The following is a 21,214-nucleotide window of genomic DNA, read 5'->3' on the forward strand; positions in this document are numbered from 1 at the left end:
AGAGCACAGTATATCACCTTCCATGTTTAAGCTGGAGCCTTTACATGTTTAAATAGAGTCTACACATCTGTTAGCAGTTGTCTTTAGATGAGTAGCTTAAGGGAAGGGTCTTCGTGAATGGGCCAAGGGGCACGAAGAAGAGTGAAGGCAAGAATGAAAGCTTAAGAAACTGGTCGAGACCAGCCTGGTCTACAAGAGCTAGTTCCAGGATAGGCTCCAAAACCACAGAGAAACCCTGTCTCGAAAAACCAAAAAAAAAAAAAAAAAAAAAAGAAACTGGTCTGGAAGTCGGGTGGTGGTGGCGCAAGCCTTTAATCCAGGCACTTGGGAGGCGGAGGCAGGCAGATCTCAATGAATTCGAGGCTAGCCTGGTCTACAAAGCGAGTTCCAGGACAGCCAGGTCTTACACAAAGAAATCTTGTCTCGAAAAACTATATATATATATATATATATATATATATATAGAGAGAGAGAGAGAGAGAGAGAGAGAAACTGAGTCATTTTCCTAGTCCCACCCAAAGACTCATAAGTATAGTGAATCCCAAATATCCCTTCCAATTCACAGGACAGCACCTGGCCCACTTAGGTTCAGTTTCTTGGTTCTGAGAAGGGCCTGTGAGGACTTTGTACACCGTAAGGCACACCAGTGTCTTCTTTCTAAACTCAGAAAAGAGCAGAGAAATGAGAAGAGACGCAGTGGACCACGTTCCCCTGCTGGAGCTTTGAGCTGTCTAAGGGTTTACTGAAGAATATCTGAGAGGAGACCATTCCTAATGGTAACATCATGAAGTTAGGGACCTGGCTAAAGTCCTGTGTAGCATCCTTGAAGCCACCACCCCAAGAGGCTGATATACTGTATAAGTACAAATCTGGATCTTTTTTCACCAGTCACTCTAGTACTACCGGTGGGCGAAGCGACATCACAGTTTCATTTGAGTGGGCAAAAAAAGAATTTCAGGGTTCACACCACCTAGCTCCAGACAGTCCGGCACCATGCTCCGCCCCCTCATGTGTTAAATGGCAGTGCTTCGCCCTGACTGCTCACCAGCAAATGACCCACCCCTTATCTGCACCTACTTGGTCCGTAAACTGCAAAATCTAGGTCCTTCATTTGTGACATCCCAACTCTCACCTGCACCTGACCCGCCCCTTATCTTTCTAGGACTTGTTCCTCATTACCAAAATTCCACCCCCTCATCTGCACGTTTTCCCCCCCAGTACCTCCTCTAGCCAGGCGCAAACTTGCCCAAGTACCATTCGCCAGCACACGCTCCACCCCTACTTGCCTACACTGCGTTCCAAACCCACCGAACGCCCTTCATTAGCTAAGGCCCGGCTTTTATTTCTCGGGACTGGTCTTTGCAGCAAAGCTCCCCATCACTTGCCATTCCACGTCCCTTCCCAGCTCTGCTTCCTCCTCGCCCTCCTCCCACCGGTCCTCCTCTGCGGCCCGCCCATCACCCGCCCCTCACCTCGCTCCGAACCACATCAGGAGGAACCGCCTTCCTCCCCTCCAGCCTATTACAGACGGCATTTCCATTCCGCTTGTCCAATGAGAGCCTCGAGGTCGCTCCCCGCCCCGCGCCGTGCGTCAGGTTAAAGGCAGTCCCCACACTGGACCCACGCTGGTCACATGCCATGTGGCGCTTCAGCGGTCGTCGGGGATTGTGCGCGGTACAGCGACTGAGCTGCGGGTGAGACACGGCGGGTGGCAACAACGGATAGGGAGGGGCGGGACCGGTACAAGAGGTTTCTGGGTCTCTGCCATCTCTGGGCACGGGTGACAACCCTCTCTGGAGCTCCTGCATCGCAAAATTTCTTGCAGGTGTCTCAGGTACCCAAAAACCCGCTTCTGAACTCCCCAAACCATGCATCCCTACTTCCTACGTCCATCAGAGCCTCTAAAGTAGTCCTGCCCTTCGGCGCGTGGCGGAGCATAGTCTCCCTAAGAAGCTGCTGTCCTAGCTTGAGTTGGGGTGACACCAGTACTCCAAAGGGGAACCAGGTCCAGGGCACTGTCTTGACCCACTTTCCCTTTTGGACCTTTGGTGTTCCGAGAGCGAGTGGGTGGTCCTGAGTGTAGTTACCAAGGCTGTTTGAAGTAAAGACAGGCTTTGATGTGGATTTTAACTGTGTAATTAATAACAGAGGCAGTTTATGGCTGTCATTAATAGATTTGCACCCATCTCATTTTGGTTACGAGGCAGAGTCCTTTAGGGCTCCACGACAAGCTGCAGTGTTCATAAAGTTGTGCCTCCTGGAGTCAAACATTTTGTAGCGACTCAATTTATAGAAAAGTAAAGATGTATTTAAAAACTGCTTGACTTTTATTCTGATCCTAACCCTTTTTTTTTTTTTTTTTTTTTTTTTGGTTTTTCGAGACACGGTTTCTCTGTAGCTTTGGAGCCTGTCCTGGAACTAGCTCTTGTAGACCAGGCTGGTCTCGAACTCACAGAGATCCGCCTGCCTCTGCCTCCCGAGTGCTGGGATTAAAGGCGTGCGCCACCACTGCCCGGCTGAAACCCTTATTTTATAGTGCTGCCAAACCCCTGTTAGTCTAGATGAGGAAACATAGGGGTGTGGGTTTCTGTGAGGGTGTGGGCGTTAGGAGTGTTTGAACTTGATAGCAGCAGTTTTACTTGTGAATGCAGTTACCAGAATGTAAAAAGAGGGAGCCATCCTACCTAGCCTTGTTGGACTCCAGGGTCCAAACACCGAGGAGGAGTCACCCCCAGAGACCACTTCATACACCACAGCCGATGCAAAAGTATGAGGATTTTATTAATTCTGTCATGACAGGGTCCCCCAGCATTCGGGAAGCTGAGGGACCCCGAATAGATGGCACAGGCTACTTTTAAAGGGGCCACAGAAGCAAGGGGGGGTTGTTCTTTGACTATTTTGATTGGCTTATTCGATAGGGCTATTACCAATAATTGACTGGAGAGCTGTTGCCGGATCAGGTGAGGTAAGAGGTCATTTTGACCCCATTTCCCAGGGGACTGAATCAAAACATACGTATATGGGTAACTGTTCAGGAACTGAGTACGTGCATGTGTAGCTGTTAGGCCCTTGGTTCCCAGGGGAGGAGGGGAAGCACTATGGCACGGAGGCTGAGAGGATTCAGAATTGTCAAAAATGGCTTCAGGATTGTCTTAAAGTCTTACAGCCTTTTGTCTCTCAGTGTTATCTGGCAGATCCTGTTCTGATGACCAACTGTTTCTTAAACTTTCTACCCACAATCTAGAATTTGCTGTCAGATAGGAAAAGCAGTTGATTTTAGCGTGTCTTCCTGATTCTGCCAATGACGGAGTTGGAGGGTTTTTTTTTTTTGTTGTTGTTGTTGTCTTTTCTTTCTGTAATATAACCTTTAAACGGGGATATTTCTGAGATTTTAATACTAAAAACTTAATAAAACGTACAGTTTGATAGAAAAACTATTTTATAATCTTTTTTAAATTTATTTATTTATTTATTTATTTATTTATTTTATTTTTTTTTTTTTTTGGTTTTTCTCCCCGCCACCGCCTCCCATTTCGTTCCCCCTTCCCCTCCCCCAATCAAGTCCCCCTCCCTCGTCAGCCCTAAGAGCAATCAGGGTTCCCTGCCCTGTGGGAAGTCCAAGGACCACCCACCTCCATCCAGGTCTAGTAAGGTGAGCATCCAAACTGCCTAGGCTCCCACAAAGCCAGTACGTGCAGTAGGATCAAAAACCCATTGCCATTGTCCTTGAGTTCTCAGTAGTCCTCATTGTCCGCTATGTTCAGCAAGTCCGGTTTTATCCCATGCTTTTTCAGACCCAGGCCATCTGGCCTAGGTGAGTTCCCGAAAGAACATCCCATTGTCTCAGTGTGTGGGTGCACCCCTCCCGGTCCTGAGTTCCTTGCTCGTGCTCTCTCTCCTTCTGCTCCTGATTTGGACCTTGAGATTTCAGTCCGGTGCTCTAGTGTGGGTCTCTGTCCCTGTCTCCTTTCATCGCCTGATGAAGGTTAATATTCAGGAGGATGCCTATATGTTTTTCTTTGGGTTCACCTTCTTATTTAGCTTCTCTAGTATCACGAATTATAGGCTCAATGTCCTTTATTTATGGCTAGAAACCAAATATGAGTGAGTACATCCCCTGTTCCTCTTTTTGGGTCTGGCTTACCTCACTCAGGATAGTGTTTTCTATTTCTGTCCATATGCATGCAAAATTCAAGAAGTCATTGTTTTTTACTGCTGACCATAAAAGGCTAATCAACCCAATTATAAAATGGGGCACTGAGCTGAACAGAGAATTCTCAACAGAAGAAGTTCAAATAGCCAAAAGACACTTAAGGTCATGCTCAACTTCCTTAGCGATCAGGGAAATGCAAATCAAGACAACTTTAAAATACCATCTTACACCTGTCAGAATGGCTAAAATAAAAAAAAACACCAATGATAGCCTTTGCTGGAGAGGTTGTGGAGAAAGGGGTATACTCATCCATTGCTGGTGGAAATGCAAACTTGTGCAACCACTTTGGAAAGCAGTGTGGCGTTTTCTCAGGAAATTCGGGATCAACCTACCCCTGGACCCAGCAATACCACTCTTGGGAATATACCCAAGAGATGCCCTATCATACAACAAAAGTATATGCTCAGCTATATTCATAGCAGCATTGTTTGTAATAGCCAGAACCTGGAAACAACCTAGATGCCTTTCAATGAAAGAATGGATAAAGAAAAACTATTTTAAATGATGTTATCATTAGTTGTCAAGATTGCCCTGACAGCCGGGCAGTGGTGGCACACGCCTTTAATCCCTGCACAACTGGGCGGTGGAGGCAGAAGCAGGTGGATCTCTGTGAGTTCGAGGCCAGCCTGGTCTACAAGAACTAGTTCCAGGACAGGCATCAAAAGCTACGGAGAAACCCTGTCTCGGGAAAAAAAAAAAAGATTGACAAGACTATAACTCTTGATCTATCTATTTTTGGGTAGTCATTTCTCCCAGACTTAAAATTTATTTGCTTTTTTTCTTTTTATTATCCTTATCCATTCCTACACTAAATGTACCTGCTCACATGATAGCTGTGTACTCTTTTCCAAAGTCCTTGTGCTTGGTTAAAACAGATGGAGCATAGCTAGAAACTAGTCTTTTAGAAATGTCCAAGATCTTGGAAAATTCAGGGTACAAGTTCCCTTTACTTAGTTATCTTTATCCTGAGGGGTTATTTACATATGTCACTGCGGTACTTAACCAAACATCTTTCCAGGACGTTCACTAACTCTGAGACCCTTCCTTTAAACTCTGCAGGGCGCACCACAAAGTGTGGAGGGGGAGGAGTGATCAAGCCTGCAAACGAGCTCTGCAGTATAAAGTGGGGGAAAAGATCCACGGCTTCACCGTCAAGCAGGTACCCACCCACCCGTCCACCTTGCCACATTCTTTATGAATCGAGGTTGGTATGCATTCTGCCGGCCGATGAGAGCTTGCAGAGAAGAGACTGCGGTTTCTGTCCTTGCCTCGCCAGGACCTGGCAAGCTTCCTGACTCATGGCAGGTGCTCCAGGTGACTTCCACATGAAATGATGGCCAGACCTTAATTGTACCCTTTAAAGCCTCAGTCATTTCACATATTAGAAAATGACCCCCACCCCAACTACCAAAGGAGGGCCTTTGTAGTCAGACACACTGACATTTCTGCAGCCAAGCCTGGTCATTCCCTGTGATGACTACAGATGCTGCTTGCCGTTCTCTTCATCTCCTCCTTCACACTCTGCCATCAAGTATACTTGCCTCTAGACTTGCATGGAACCCTTTCTAGCTGTTTTGCCTTGAAGAGATGGTATACCAGTATATACTTGATTTACATTAAAAATCGGTTTCACTGGTTCTTTTTCTTGTCTTTATTTTTTACTTTTAGGTTCAAACCTTCGTATTACTTTTTTATTTATTGTAATTATTGAAAAATTTGGGCTGGGCATGTCGCTTAGTTGGTAGAATGCTTGTCAAGGATCCAGTAAGCCATGGGTTTGATCCCTAACACCATGTGAAAACCTGTTTGGTGGTATATGCCTATAAATGAATGACAGAGGCAGGAGGATGATGAATTCAGGGTCATTTTTTAGATATTTAGCAAGTTCACAGCAAGCCTGGAATACCCTGTCTTGTATATATCCTGTCTTAAACACACACACACATACGAAAGAAAATTCCACATGTCAAGTTTTTGGTCCCAGGCTTTGTACTGTGCTTGTATTTAACAAATACAAGAAGGCAAAACCTTTACACTAGAAAGCCGCTTGTGGCTGCAGCAAAAACTAGAAGAAGAAGTAAGCAAGGCCAGTGAAACTGGCGCACTAGTTCCGGGATAGGTCTTGGCGGATGAGTCACACGTATGGGATAAGAGCATTGTGAGTTCCCTGAAAGGCCACAAGAGGAATCTGGTTTTGTAATATAATATGTTGCTGGTAATGAAGACCTGGTTCAGAAGGCTGTGATCTTTTCCTTAACATTTCAAACAAAAGAGAAGCGTGGAAGAAATGGTAATTCTTATTTGAAAATAGTTCCCCTGAGCTGTGGTTGGGCAGACATCACAGTATCTCCTGGTTTTAAGTACACTGATCATCTATTTGAGTAAATTCAGAAACCTGAAATCAGCTGGAATTACACAAGTATCAAGAGCCGAATTTATTCATGTCATCTGTGTATCTGGGCCCCAAAGTTTGCATTAGGAGACTTGGTTCTAACTATAGTTCTGCCAGGAACTTCCTGTAGAGAAGTGGACAGGTTACCGTCTGAGAAAAGAGGAGGATAATGGTATAGCTATCATAGTATGGATGGATTGTGACTGAATGAAAGAGGACCAGCTGATGTGAGTGTGTGACAGGATGCTGTATGTGTGCATGCACGCTTGTGCGTGTGCATGCGTGTGTGTGTGTGCACTCATGTGCGTGGGCCACACACGAGAACAGAAGCTGGCTCTCCTGACGTGTTGAAGGCAGCTGTGCTTGCTCACACTGCCCTTCTCTCCTCAGGTCACTCCTGTCCCTGAACTGTTCCTGACAGCGGTAAAGCTCAGCCATGACAACACGGGAGCCAGATACCTGCACCTGGCGAGGGAGGACAGAAACAACTTATTCAGGTGTGTGCTCCTTTGAAGAGCGTGTTCTTGAATGTCTCTGTCTAACACATCTGCCATCCATCCTGAAATGTTAGGGAACAGTGTCCCTTTCTGGGCATAGTGGCTCGGCAGTAAACCTAGTACTAGGGAGACAGAAGCAGGAGGATTGCTGTAAGTTCTAGATGGGGCTAAGCTACATAGTGAGTTCCAAGCCAGGTTAGACTGTAGAGCAAGAATTTGTTTCTACCTCTTCCCAAAAAGAAAGAGTATATGAATTCATCTAAAGATTCTGTCATCTAGATACAGTGCAATTTTACAATATGACTCAGTGATTCATACATTATACTCTTTATCAAAAAAATTGAGATAGGAGAATGATTTTTTTTTTAAAGATGCAGGGTGGCCACAGGTTCCGGATTCTGTTAGAGAACCTTAGGCTAACCCCTCATCACCTGTTTGTCGTCTTTCCTTGCCTCAGTGTCCAGTTCCGGACGACCCCGATGGACAGCACTGGAGTCCCCCATGTTCTTGAGCATACAGTCCTCTGTGGTTCTCAGAAGTATCCATGCAGAGATCCTTTCTTCAAAATGCTCAACAGGTCACTGTCCACGTTTATGAATGCCTTCACAGGTAAGACTGATGTCCTGAATCAAATCATGTTTGCTCTATCAGATTTTAGTAGGCGAATTACTTTATTTTCCAAGAGAAAAAGAGGCCTTAATGTAGTAGAGTAATTTTTGTTACTCCCTGGACTAGGTGAACGGTGCTAGAAGCTCATATATTTTAGGAAAGCTACATCTTGGTTTAATTATAAAAATGGGAGTACTAGCTTCTGGGGAGATGGCTCCGTTGATAAAGTGCTTGCCATAAAGCATGAGGACAAGGACCCAAGTTCAAAACTCCAGCACCCACGTGAAAGCCAAGTGCAGTGGTGTGTACCCATAATCCTGTTGTAGGAGAGGTGGAGGCAGGAGGAGCTTTTATCTTTTCTAGTCAGTCAATCTAGCTGAATTGGTGAGTTCAATATTAAGACCCTTTGTTACAATGTAAGGTGCAGAGTGATTGGCAAAAGTACCAGCCTTAACCTCTGGCCTCCTTAGTCAAACAAGCACATGTGTACATATACCTAAGAACACAATAACATACATACACATGTATGTACACACACAATTAACAAGTAAGTAAATGAAAACTGGAGTTTTAGAACAACAGTATTGGAGTTTTTTTGTTTGTTTTTTTTCTTATAAAGTTCAAAACAAATTTGGAGATAGCCCTATAGCATCTGCAAGGCTGTGTAGTTAAATCAGTCACTCAGTCTTATCAATTAACCTATGGAGCATCCCAAGTCAAGCAATCAAATCAAAGCAAAAGGAAGGTCACTGAAGAATTGGTGCTAGTGTCTGTTCAGAGAAGTCATTGGGGTTTGGGAAAGGTTAAGGCTCCAGGTGATGAGCTGGGTAGAAATGCCAAGTGCAGGGTTTTCCTTTCTGTTTCCACGGGAGTTAAATACTGAAGGGTGTTAGGAAATGACACTTCACAGTCATGCATTTCCAGAGGCATTTCATATGTTTTAAAATCTGTCTCTTCTTTTCTCCCCAGCTAGCGATTATACGATGTATCCATTCTCCACACAAAATCCCAAAGATTTTCAGAACCTCCTCTCGGTGTATCTGGATGCAACTTTCTTCCCATGCTTGAGGGAACTGGACTTCTGGTATGCAGGGATTATTGTTTGACTTAGGCTTTAATAGTCTGGTCACCGCCGTTTTTTATTGATGCACTTACTGTTTAATTTAGGCAGGAAGGATGGCGTCTAGAGCATGAGAATCCAAGTGACCCCCAGTCTCCCTTGATCTTTAAAGGAGTCGTCTTTAATGAAATGAAGGGGGCGTTTGTAAGTGTTCTTCCTCACTTCTCCTGTATTATAATTACCTCTGTAAAACAAGGATGGATTTGTATGTAGCATGTTCGTGTGTGAGTTCAGGCTCTAACGTACCACAGTGCGTGTGCAGGGCAGAGGGCAGCATAAGGTGTTGGTGCTCACCTTCCACCTTGTTTAAGGTGGGCTCTCTTGTTTTTCACACCAGGCAGTCTGGCCCATGAACATCTGCTAGTTTCCTTTTTCCACATCCCGTCTTGCAATGGGAGTTCTACGTTTACAGAGGCTTGCTAACACATCCAGCTTTATGTGTGTTCTGGGGATTTGAATTCAAGTCGTCATACTTTTGCACCAAGTTGTTTAACCACTGAACACCCCCCCCCACCCCACCGCCAGCCCACTTTTCTAAAATTTTGAAATGTATACGCACATGAAATATGAGAGACCTGTGTTTATTTAATATTCTCCTAACACCTTCAGTTGTGTGGCATCAGTACTGGGAGCAGAACCCTTTGGTGGTGGGAGGGTCGGGTCTCATTACATGCGACCTGGAATGTGAAGGCCTGCCCTGGCCAGCTTACTCTTTCGGAAGCACATGGGATGTTTGTATAACCAGGACCATCTCTGATTCTTGTGGCCTCTGTATAGCAAATTTGTTTTTATATTCCAGTTGCTATCATTTTGTTCATGATATCCATGGTAGTAACATCCTTGTGTCTGTATAGTTCGTGCACCAACGAGTTCTTGCACATCTATCAGTTGCTCACCATTCCCTTCTCTCTGACTTCACACTGCGCTTCTAAGAGAGCCACAGTTTATGAAGAACTTGGATGCTAAATTAAACTGCACCCCTGCGGATTGTAGGTGTCGTTTTATTTACATTACATTTTCATTAACTTACTTCTTTTCAATTTCAAGACAGACAATGAGAGGATATTCTCCCAGCACCTCCAGAACAAGCTTCTTCCTGACCATACGTATTCTGTGGTCTCGGGCGGGGACCCACTGTGCATCCCAGAGCTCACGTGGGAGCAGCTGAAAGAGTTCCACGCGACTCACTATCACCCAAGCAATGCCAGGTAGTGGAGGGTAGAGATTGGATGGTGGACCAATAGTTGACTTGCTTGCCTTCCTACGGTTCTTGGATTAAGTAATGTGGCTTCTCATTGAAGGAAAATGTGTTCGCTGAACAGATTCATAGCTCTGGGTAAGATCGTGTTGCTTTAGTTCTCCTATGGACCCTACTGGGACATCACTGTCAACATCTACAGCCGTAACTGTCAGTTGGCAGCATTTAGTGGTTACAAACCACCTTTAGAGTCACCTTTGCTGGAGTCCCAACTCCAAGCCCTGGTCCGTGTCACAGTCTTACTACATATAGATTGTGAGTCGTGGTGTCCACTCTGGGACTAATGTTCGCCATACTCAAGAAGCCTTCTGTCTGTTGTCTTTGGCAGACTAAAGTGCTCTGTATGGTGAATAAATGATATAATTAAACTTTATTTTTGTTGTTCTCTTGCTCATTTGGTTAGTTATGTATATATTTGTGCATATTGATTGTTTGGTTTGGTTTGCCTTTTGAGACAGGGTCTCACTGTGTAGCTCTGGCTGGCCTGAGATTTGCTATGTAGATCAGGTAGCCTCAGACTCACGGAGATCCACCTGCTTCTGCCTACTAAGTGCTAGGATTAAAGGCTTGTGCCACCATAACAGGCTAATAATTGAACTTTAAATGGCAGCTTTTAATAGAAAAGAAAGATTGCCACTATCGTTTGTAGCCTTTTCTCATGATGATTATGTAAGTGCATTATATTAAAAACATGCAGTCTGGTAATTGTAGCCTAACGCTGAATTTTATGAATTTCCTATTTTGGACTGCCCGTCTTAGATACATTCTAATACACATTGCATGCCATAGCAGCTTATTTGGTTTTTGCAATGCCTTTATAGCAGGTTCAAAATAAAATTAATTATTGTTGCATTTAACCAAGTCCTCCTTTGTGCTGTGTGGTTAGGCTATCTCAAAGCGAAAATTAATCCCTCTATGTAGTTCCCATTCATGGGGAGATTACCTGTTATTATTACAAGGTATATATACCTTGCATCCTCTGTCTCATGCAAAATCCTTTCATGTTGATTCCTGTTCATTTCAAGCAAATAAGGTGCTATGCTCCCTGGAATTCCCAGGTTCTTCACCTACGGCAACTTTCCGCTGGAACAGCACCTGAAGCAAATTCATGAAGAGGCCCTGAGTAAATTTCAGGAAATGGAGCCGAGTACAGCCGTGCCAGCCCAGCAGCACTGGGACAAGCCTGTGAGTGCCCCATCCACTCTTTGTCAGTGTTCTTATCTTGCCTGTTAAATGTACTGAAACAAAGATGTAGATGATGTCATGCTCATATATTGAGAGTTGTCTTGGGATCTGCTGTGTTTCTAACCTTTCCAAGGCTGAGATTGTGGTTATTTGTTAGAAGCTAACTTGCTGCCAAGGGTTTGACCTGTCCAGATAACCTGTGGCTGGTCCATGCTCAGTGCCTGCCTAAAGCATCATGTCATCTTACAGAGAGAATTCCATATAACATGCGGCCCAGACTCGTTAGCTACGGATGCCTCTAAGCAAACAACTGTCAGCGTTAGCTTCCTCTTACCAGAGTAAGTATGGGTCGTAAAATGTATGCTGGCAGACAGCAAGAATATAGGCAGAGTAGAAGGCTAGATAGTTCACCACTCAGGAGGGATTAATTGGACAGGTAGGAGGATCTGTGAATCCAGCACGTTTTAGCAATAGAGAATAAATGCCAAGTTTTTAATAATATCAGAAATGGGGTTGGGACAATCAATTCTGGCAGTCAATCAAGGGAAAATTATTTTCTTATTGTATATACATACATACACATGTTCACACAGGGTCTCTACAGTTCAGTCTGGTTGGGAACTGGCTATGTAGCTAAGGATGACCTTGAACTTCAGCTCTTCCTGCTTACAATAAGTATGTGTCACCACCACTGGTTTTTAATGTGGTGCAGGGAAATGCATCCAGGGTTTCGGGCGTGCTAGGCAAGTACTCTGCTGACCCACCTTCTCTACTTAGTATATATTAATGTGAATTGATTCATTAAAATTAAATGCTTCCACAAAAGGGACTGCTTTTAGTTGTTTAACTTTTGGGGGTTCACTGGTCGGCTCCAGGGGTAAGTGCCCCTTGAATGTTATCCTCGGGAGAATGTGCCACAAACAAGACTTTGTAACTAGAGATTTGCTGAAGAGCAACATCAGATTCATGCCCTGCAGAGCTCTTCAGAAAGGAAGAAGGGAGCTCTTCTACCCCACTCGAGCTCTGGCCGCTGCTTGTAGCTCCTGTCTCTGACGGTGCTGATATGGTCCTGTTGCCAAACCTGCAGTATGTTGAAATTATATGACACCAAATTAATTTTATAGTTCTGAGCTCCCCCACCTCATATAATTATTAAAGTAAAAATTCAGGAATCTTCAGTAGAAATTATGCAGGTGCTAATTTAAGAGTGGTTTCGGATGACTTTAAAAGCTCTTAGGGCTATAGAGATGGCTCCATCACGAAAATGCTTGCTATGTAGGCATGGGGACCTAAGTTCAGTCCCAGAACTTTAAAACTGGGTGTGGTGACACAAACTTGTAATCTGAGTGCTTGGGGCAGGGAGTGAAGATGGACAGATCCTCAGGTCGCTGTCCAGCCAGCCTAGCAGAAACAGAAATTCCTGGTAAAAATAAAAGAGCCTGTCTGCGAAAGCAAGCTGGATGACACCCAAAGATTGACTCGTGTATACGTGAGCAGCTACAAACACGTGTAAATATGTTTACACACACATCTTAAAAAAGAAAATGTGGGTCAGGTGCTGGTGGTTCATGCCTTTAATTCCAACACTCAGTAAGCAGAGGCTGTTGTTGCATCTCTATGAGTTCAAGGCCACCTTGGTTCATGGAGCAAGTTCCAAGACAGATTCCAAAGCTATAAAAAGAAACCCTGTCTTGAAAAATTAAAAAAAAAAAAGAAAGAAAGAAAGAAAAATAAAGAAAAGAATATGTGTGTAGCCACTAGCAATTTCCTCTTGTGTTCACTTCTTACCCACCTTCACTTATTCTTCCCCCTTATGAAGCATCACTGACACCTTTGAAGCCTTCACGTTGAACCTTCTGTCTTCCCTCCTGATTTCTGGGCCTAATTCCCCCTTTTACAAAGCTTTGATTGAATCTGGACTCGGCACAGACTTTTCTCCTGATGTTGGGTAAGTTGCATTTCTTCGGTTGGATTTGATTGACTTGATTGGGTCATTGGTTTGATTTTTTGTTATGGATAGGATTTGATGTTGTTGAGGGGTGGGTGATTTGGTTGGTTTGGTGGAAATTGACATGATTGATACAGTTAATTTGATTGATTGACCTGATAGTTTGATTGATTGACTGATTTGCCCAGGTTGGCCTTGCATTTTTAGTCCTCCTGCCTCAGTCTCTGGGGTAGCTGGCATTACAGGCTTGTCTGTGTTCCAAGGCCTGGATTTATTGGCATTTTACCCCAATACCTATTACTTTGTGTCTTAAATTCATTATCATTAAGTATTCCTTAAAATTCTAAGTTATTGTAAAACTCAGCAGTTCACTGTTTCTAGGATTATTTTAGCATAACGCAACAGGCTATGGTTGTGCATTTGACTAGCTACCAGAAGTGTCTGAGAGCATTGCTTTGGTACTTTGCTTTAATGCATTCTTCAGTGGGATCCTGAGTCAGATGTCTTTAGGTGATATGTCAGGAAGGTACATCACAAACGAAAGTACTTGACTGATGCATTGTTTGCTTTTGTGTTCTAGATATAATGGCTACACGAGGGAGGCTTACTTCAATGTTGGTCTCCAAGGGATTGCTGAGAAAGATGTCAAGACTGTCAGAGAGATCATAGACAGGACAATCGAAGAAGTTATTGAGTACGTGCGAGGGTCCTGGTGACCTGCTTCTGTCCTTTCTTCATGCATGTCCTGCAGGAAGGAGACTGAGCCATCCCCACTGCAGGCACTGCCAACCTCCTTTCGATATAACGTGTGACATGTTTAGTTATTTGCTAACTAAACATTTGCTTCAGTTTAGTTATTTGTATATTTGATTTTTATTCTGGATATTTTTAGCATACAAAGTAATGGATGGTGTGACGTTTTCATGTGTGTGTATGTGTGCTTATGACTTGTTCTTGCTGTCCCCCATCTTTATGTCCCACCTCTTGCTCCTTCCTTCCCTATTTAGTCTGCCCTTATATGTCACTTGCTTGGTTCGGTATTACTGCTGCCACTGTGTGCTTCTGAGACCCCTTTCTTCACAGCATCTCACTTGTTAATTTGGGTGTTTTTAGGAAAGGATTTGAAGATGATCGGATTGAAGCTTTACTTCATAAAATCGAAATCCAAATGAAGCATCAGTCTACCAGCTTTGGCCTGGCGCTGACATCAGTATGTGATCTTTTTGCTATTGCTACTTTCCCTTTTTGTTTTGATTTTGGTTTTATAACTAATAATTCTTTCTGAGTTTTTTTTTTTTAATTGATGTATTTTATTTTTATTTGAAACAAGTCATGCCATGTACCCCAAGCTCAGTTCTGTTTCAGCATCCTGGATGCCAGGGTTATGGGTGTGCACCATGATGTTCCCCAGAACTGTACTTCTTCACCGTACTGAATATATTGACGAGCATTGATAATTAATTTTTTATTTGAGCTTTGAAACGTCTACTATCCTGAATCAAATGGAAATATGTTTATGATTTAGTTTCAAATCATTTATAAATATACTTATAATTTAGCTTTTCTTTTTTTTTAAAGATGTTTTTAAATGTACGTGTAGAGGTGAATGCCTATGAGAATTTATGTGCACTGTGTGCGTGCAGGAGCCATTGGAGGCCAGGGAGGGCACTGGATCCCCTGGGAACTGAACGTGTGTCTTCTGCAAGAGCAGTAGTTGTCTTTACCACTGAGCTGCCTTGCGGTTCTTTTCATTATTCTTGAATTAGCTTGTTTAATTGGCTGTTAGTCTTGTTCTCTTTTGTTGTGTGTGTGTATGTAAGTGTGCAAGTGTATGTGTGTACGAAGGTGTGTGTATGTGAGTCTAGATGTCTATGTGGGAACCTGGGGGGCAATATCAGATGTTGCTCCTCAGCTACTGTCTACCATTTCTTTCTTAAGACAGGGTCTCTCTCTGGCCTCTCACCAAAGAGGTGAGGTGACTTGGCAACGAGACGTAGGGACCCACCTGTCTCCGCCTTCCCAACATGTAGCACCATGCTTGGCTTCTGTCTTTTTCATATGGGTCCTGGAGCTCAAGTACTTGCACAGCAAGTACTTCGTCATCTATTTCCCCGGCCCCTTGATTGGCTGTTGAATATTGTGTTCTTACATGAAATAGATTTAGGATACTAGGGATTGAACCCAGGGCCTTGAACATACCAGACAAGTACTGCACAAACTGAACGATGTCCCCACTCCTCACCATGGTGTGTCTAAGTAGACACTGGTATCATAATAGACTGTCAACCTTTGGTGCTTACTGGGGTCGCCTAGTTTTTCTGAGGTGCTAACACTGCCTGGATATTTAAATTTCTTTGTTGTAGTATATAGCCTCTTGCTGGAATCATGACGGGGACCCCGTGGAGCTCCTGCAGATGGGAAATCAGTTGACGAAATTTAGGCAGTGCCTTAAGGAAAATCCAAAATTTTTACAAGAAAAAGTAGAGCAGTATTTTAAGGTAAGAAAACTGGAGAAACTTTCGTTTATAACTTGGTAGAGTATAAGATACTGAAAAATATGAAGTTATTGAAAAATATGAAATTAAGATCACAATTTATGTAAGTTTCTGTTGATAAATTATATGTGTATGTATGCATATGTAATAAGAAATAGATGTGATTACATGCCTTAAATTCTGCTTTCTAGATAATAGTGCATGTTCAGCACTTAGTTTGTTACAGTAATATTTAAGTATAGAGTGAATTATCAATGCCTGATTCCTACTTTCTAACAAGTTGTACTTGGCTATGTATTTTCTGTTGTACTCTACTTAATTACTGAGAGTCACACTGTTACCTGTTTTGAAGGATAGCTTTCTCATAAGAATTGCCATTGTTTGGGACAAGGATTGTGATCATTTGACCTATGATTTCTGTGTCCTGTATATACCCCTCATAAACACTTAAAGTCTTGGCATACACACCCAGGCTAGTTTCTCGGCCTCTCTGTCTCTTCCTCCTGAGTGTTGGGATAACAGGCAAGTCCACCGCATCCGACTCTTGGGAGTTCTTACTGTATGCTAATCCACAGGCCTCCCTTTGCTGAACATCATGTACGGATGCTCACTGGTGAGGTAAATAATAGAAGCATGCTAAGAACATCTGCTATTTTTCCTGTATATTTGGTCATCATCTGGTTTGTTCACTTACTTTATAAACTGATGAATTGTTAAGTATTGTGTCAGAGGTGAACATGGTAGCACATGCCTGTCATCCCAGCACTGGGAAACAGAGGCAAGAGGATCAGGAGTCCAGGGTCATCCCTGGCTACTTAAAAAGTTTGAGGCCGGCCCGGGCTACCTGAGACCCTGTCTCAAGGCAAACAAAAGATTATAGCTCTAACCCTTCAGAAATTCATAGTACTAGATAAAAATTAAATTTGAGTTCTCTTATCTCTAAAATACTTCATAATATTAGAAATATTAGAAAGTGCAGGTTTTCTTTACAACCAAGATGTACATTTTGGGAAAGACAGTGGTTACAGTTGACCCAATGGTAGTAATAGCACCCATGGCTCCTGTGCTGACCGTATAGCAGATATGGTTGCAAGTGTTTTAGATGGCCTCTGTGCTCATAGCTGCCCGGCAGCCCCAGTGAAATTCTCGTTATCTGAGAGGTGTATAAACAGAACTGTAGACCCAGGTGCACGCTGCTCTTGGATGTTCTAATTCATTTGGATTTAATTTCACTCAATTGTGTTTTAATCTGGGTTGTTGTTGCCATGGTGCCGGCAGAACAATCAGCACAAGATGACTTTATCCATGAAACCGGATGACAAATATTATGAGAAACAAACGCAAATGGAGACGGAAAAGCTAGCGCAAAAGGTGAATTCTCTCTCCCAGGCGGACAAGCAGCAGATCTATCAGAAAGGTCAGCGGGGTTGGGGTGATGGGGCTTACTTGATTTGATGTGATGCATCTGATTCTCATGATTGGCCCGATATTTCTGGAGCATGAACTCAGGGCGCTGTGTGAGCTGGGCAATGCATTCCCACTAAGCTCTGTCTCTAACCTCTTCACTGTTTATTTTGAGATAAAAACGCAACACTGCCTCTGGGTAGCTGGGATTATAGGCTTGTGCCTGTAGGCCTGGGAATGTGGTTAATTACATCAGTAGTTCTCAAATGAAAGCCACTGTGCCTGTCTTCTCTACACCCCCACCCCCAAAAGGAACCCAGTACTTGACAACAGGACAGTTTTGCTTGTTTTAAGTGCCATACATCTGTCTTAATGCTTGCACATTCTCCACCCTCCATACAACCTAGTTAATTTCCTCCTAATAGTTAGAGGCAAGGTATTTTTAGGACACCTATGGACTTACAGATATGTCGTGATGGGTTCTAACCATGACATTTGGCCATATCAGAAAATTCACATTATGGTTCATTCGTTTTAGTTCCCAGTTCCAGGTAATAGGCTATCCGTCACAGGGAAGTTCAGGGGGCAGGAACGTGAGCAGCTATCACAGCACATCCCAGAGTCCAGATCGGAGTGCAGAGAATATGTGCATGCCCGCTTGCCTATTTGCTTGTGCGCAGCTAGCTTTCTTCATTATTGTGCAAGTCAGAGCCCAGCTCATGAAGTGGTCCCACCTACATTCAGGGCAGGTCTTCCTACCTCCTCAAGGGCAGTTGGGGTGCCGGGGTAGTTGGAGACTGTTGCAGTGACATCAGGTGGCCTAGACACCGTGTGGCAGGCACGTTGTGTGCTTTAATGATCAGATCCTATCTTCCTGTGGCCTTGGTGGCTCACTTTGGATCTTATAGAATGAAGAATAATAGACCAAGAGCATAAAACCCTAAAACTTTTTCAGTCAGTGTTGTTTGGTTTTCATTTTCACTTTTTTTTCTTTTTCTTTAGGTTTAGAATTACGAACGCAACAAAGTAAACCTCAGGACGCCTCCTGTCTCCCAGCACTGAAAGTCTCTGACATTGAACCCATCATGCCTTTCACCAAGTTTGACATCGCCCTCGCAGGTCACCATCAAGTCCTTCTCATGGGTGCCTGGGTTCTTTCACTGCATTAAGAAGCAGTTTGCAAACAGGCTGGGTCACATTTTAGATGTTTTCCAGAAAACATCAGAGTGAACAACTTGTTTATATAGCCCTGCTGTACTACCTTGCAAATTATTATTGCTTGGTTTGTGCGTGCATGTGTGTGTGTGTGTGTGTGTGTATGTGTGCATGTGCCCATGTGCATGGTCGCCCATGTGCATATATGTGCGCGTGTGTACACGTGTGTGCAGGCTTGTGCATGCGTGCGTGTGTGTGTGTGCACACGCACGTGCACAGGGGCCAAAGTTTAATCTTGTGTCTGCTCAGGTACAATCTACCTGTTTTTCAAGACGCTGTCACCACAGTATTGCTCACTCGGACTTGGGATTTAGCAGTTCAGCTAGTCTGGTGAGCTTGATGACCTGTCTCCATCTCCCACCCTGGGGTTCGCCAGTGTGCACCTCCACTCCTGGCTCCTTTTTTTAAAAAAGTGGATTGCGAGGATCAAACTCAGGCCCTTGTTTTCACCAACTGAGCTTTTCTCTAGTCCTTGCAAATTATTTTGACTTGAATGATGATAGAGTTCTCCATTCAGTAAGAAGCTTTGTTTCTTTCTTGAAGTAGAATCAATGGTGTTGAGGAAATTCACTGCTGCTGAAATTGGGAGAGGATATGTGTAGCCCCGAGGTTGAATTTGGATGGGCTTTTGAAGACTGTAGGAATCCTCTGGGCCCTTCCCTCTTTAGCTTGGCTGTCACCCACCGTGGGAGAGGATATGTAGGGAAAAATAAAGTTAGGTACTGAGGAGTTACAGAGAAAGGACAGGGTCTGGGAGTGCTGTTGGCCTCCTGTCTCACTGCTGTGAGATCTCAGAGTTGCTGTTTTCCTCTGCTTGTGGTTGGTAGCATGAAAGACAATTGTCTCTGGAATAGCATTTCCCTGGAAGGTGTTGCCACGTGACTTTGTGAGTGGCCAGGGTAGTTTCTTATTGATTGAGAGGTTGGGTTTTTTTGTGCACTGTGGCTGATGGAATGTGTTTCGTCTGTTTTGATTTTGGAACCGGGAACCTCCATATGCTGGGCAAGCACTGCCTGCCAACCCTGGGGTAAAAGCGCTGTTCCCCGTGAGGCATCTCTGACTTGCCTTGCATATTTTAACAGTGATTATCTCACTTGCCATGTCTGATTTATTGGCTTAGGTTTGTGGAGGGAGAGATTGAGTACTTCTAGAAATCATTTTCATGTGTGGGTATGGGTGTGTGTGTGTGTAAGAGACTCTGGATGTACATGTATGTGGTTGAGTGAACATGTGGGGAGCATGTGGAGCTTGACATTGGAAATCATTCTCCATATACTTTGTAACTTATTTATTGAGGCGGGGTCTCTTAATCAACCCCAGAGCTGACCGATATGACTAGTCTTACTAGACAGCCCCTTCCATGGAGTCCCATCTCTGACTTTCAAAGCTAAAATTATGGGTGGGCTGCCATGCCTGTATGACATTTTACATGGATGTCTGGAGACACACACTTTGGTCCTGACGCCTGGGAGGTAGCCTTTTTAACTGCTAAGTAATCCCTTCAGTCCCTCTTGCATTTTTATTTAGAAGTGAATCTCAAGAAGTAGAGACAATAAATCAATCATCCACAAAAGTTTTTATTCCTCATCAGTGTTATGCACTCTTCTCAGAGAGGGGGGATATAAAACAGAATCCAGAAAACCTACCCCAAGAGATGGGGAGACGCCCTAAGGTCACAGTGTCCTGTAACATAATGAGGGCTTATAGAGGACAGGGCATTGTGCACTGTTCCTGAAGGGTGGGAGGTCTCACTGGGAAGGGGGACCAGCAGCATTTACAGATGCAGCCATGGAGTCAGGTGCTGTGTGAACAACCATCAGCATGGACGTAAGCATGCTGATTAAACAAAGCTCTCTTTATAGGGCTCAGATGCAGGTGAAGCTGACACAGATGCTGCTAAAATCAGCTGTGAATCAGAAAAGCATGATTCTTTTCCATCCCAGTGCTTCAGCAAGCAGGGGCTCCCTTGCTCTGCAGTCTTTCCGTTCCATACTGTAAGGAAGGTGCAGGAAGGAAGCGCGGATCAGCTGTAGGAAACGAACAGTCTGTGTCTGTTCTCTTACAAGCTCTAAGCCTTCATCCTGGAATAGCAGCGGCATGGTTTCTTACAGAATGGTGAGGGGCTGGAGATGTAGCTTGGTTGGTAGGGAGCTCACCTAGCATGCACAGAGTTCTGGGTTCCATCCCAACATTGCTTAAACCAGACGTAAAAGCCCCCTACCTCTAATCCCAGCAGGAGAAATCAAGAACTCCAGGCCATCCTTCTGTAAACATCTAGTTCGAGGACAGCTTTATCTACATGAGACCTTACTTCAACAACAATAGCAAACCCATTCAAGTTTTATTAATTAAACCAAAAGGATTGCTTTTCTCTTTTCCAGCTGGAGACGTCCCTGTGCAGTACTGCCCCCAGCCCACCAATGGCATGGTGTATTTCCGAGCCTTTTCCAGCTTAAACACCCTTCCAGAGGAGTTGAGGCCCTATGTACCTCTCTTCTGCAGTGTGCTGACCAAGTGAGTTTTGGCTCATAATAGATGCACATCCATGTTGTTCAGCATATTTTTTTTTTTTGGTTTTTCAAGACAGGGTTTCTCTGTGGCTTTGGAGCCTGTCCTGGAAATAGCTCTGTAGACCAGGCTGGCCTCGAACTCACAGAGATCCGCCTGCCTCTGCCTCCCGAGTGCTGGGATTAAAGGCGTGCGCCACCATCGCCCGGCCTGTTCAGCATGTTTTGATGATGTTTATCTCTGGGCGTGCGCATGCGTGCACATGTGTGAGTGTCCTTTGAGTATTTGTGTTATTTTCATGCCCTGATGGTGTCACCTCCCAGGGAATTATCTTGTTTTTAAGACTTAGTGTTGTCACAGCACGTACAAT

The 21,214-nt window shown here is 44.1% G+C and overlaps 1 protein-coding gene across 1 annotated transcript in view; it reads left to right on the forward strand.

Moving 5' to 3' along the window:
• Positions 1–1,615: 1,615 nt before the first annotated feature.
• Positions 1,616–21,214, forward strand: part of Pitrm1 (pitrilysin metallopeptidase 1) — a 32,825-nt gene continuing 13,226 nt past the window's right edge. The window contains exons 1-16 of the mRNA XM_057787916.1: positions 1,616–1,694; positions 5,273–5,372; positions 6,996–7,102; positions 7,560–7,711; positions 8,681–8,795; positions 8,879–8,975; positions 9,879–10,039; positions 11,148–11,274; positions 11,524–11,612; positions 13,094–13,222; positions 13,803–13,916; positions 14,336–14,432; positions 15,586–15,720; positions 16,996–17,134; positions 18,124–18,240; positions 20,718–20,850. Of these exons, the coding sequence (XP_057643899.1) occupies positions 1,639–1,694; positions 5,273–5,372; positions 6,996–7,102; positions 7,560–7,711; positions 8,681–8,795; positions 8,879–8,975; positions 9,879–10,039; positions 11,148–11,274; positions 11,524–11,612; positions 13,094–13,222; positions 13,803–13,916; positions 14,336–14,432; positions 15,586–15,720; positions 16,996–17,134; positions 18,124–18,240; positions 20,718–20,850 (1,868 nt within the window). The 5' untranslated portion in view covers positions 1,616–1,638. The remainder of the gene's footprint in view (positions 1,695–5,272; positions 5,373–6,995; positions 7,103–7,559; positions 7,712–8,680; positions 8,796–8,878; positions 8,976–9,878; positions 10,040–11,147; positions 11,275–11,523; positions 11,613–13,093; positions 13,223–13,802; positions 13,917–14,335; positions 14,433–15,585; positions 15,721–16,995; positions 17,135–18,123; positions 18,241–20,717; positions 20,851–21,214) is intronic.

This window comes from Chionomys nivalis, chromosome 13 (genome assembly GCF_950005125.1).
Source record: "Chionomys nivalis chromosome 13, mChiNiv1.1, whole genome shotgun sequence".
NCBI classification, from domain to species: Eukaryota; Metazoa; Chordata; class Mammalia; order Rodentia; family Cricetidae; genus Chionomys; species Chionomys nivalis.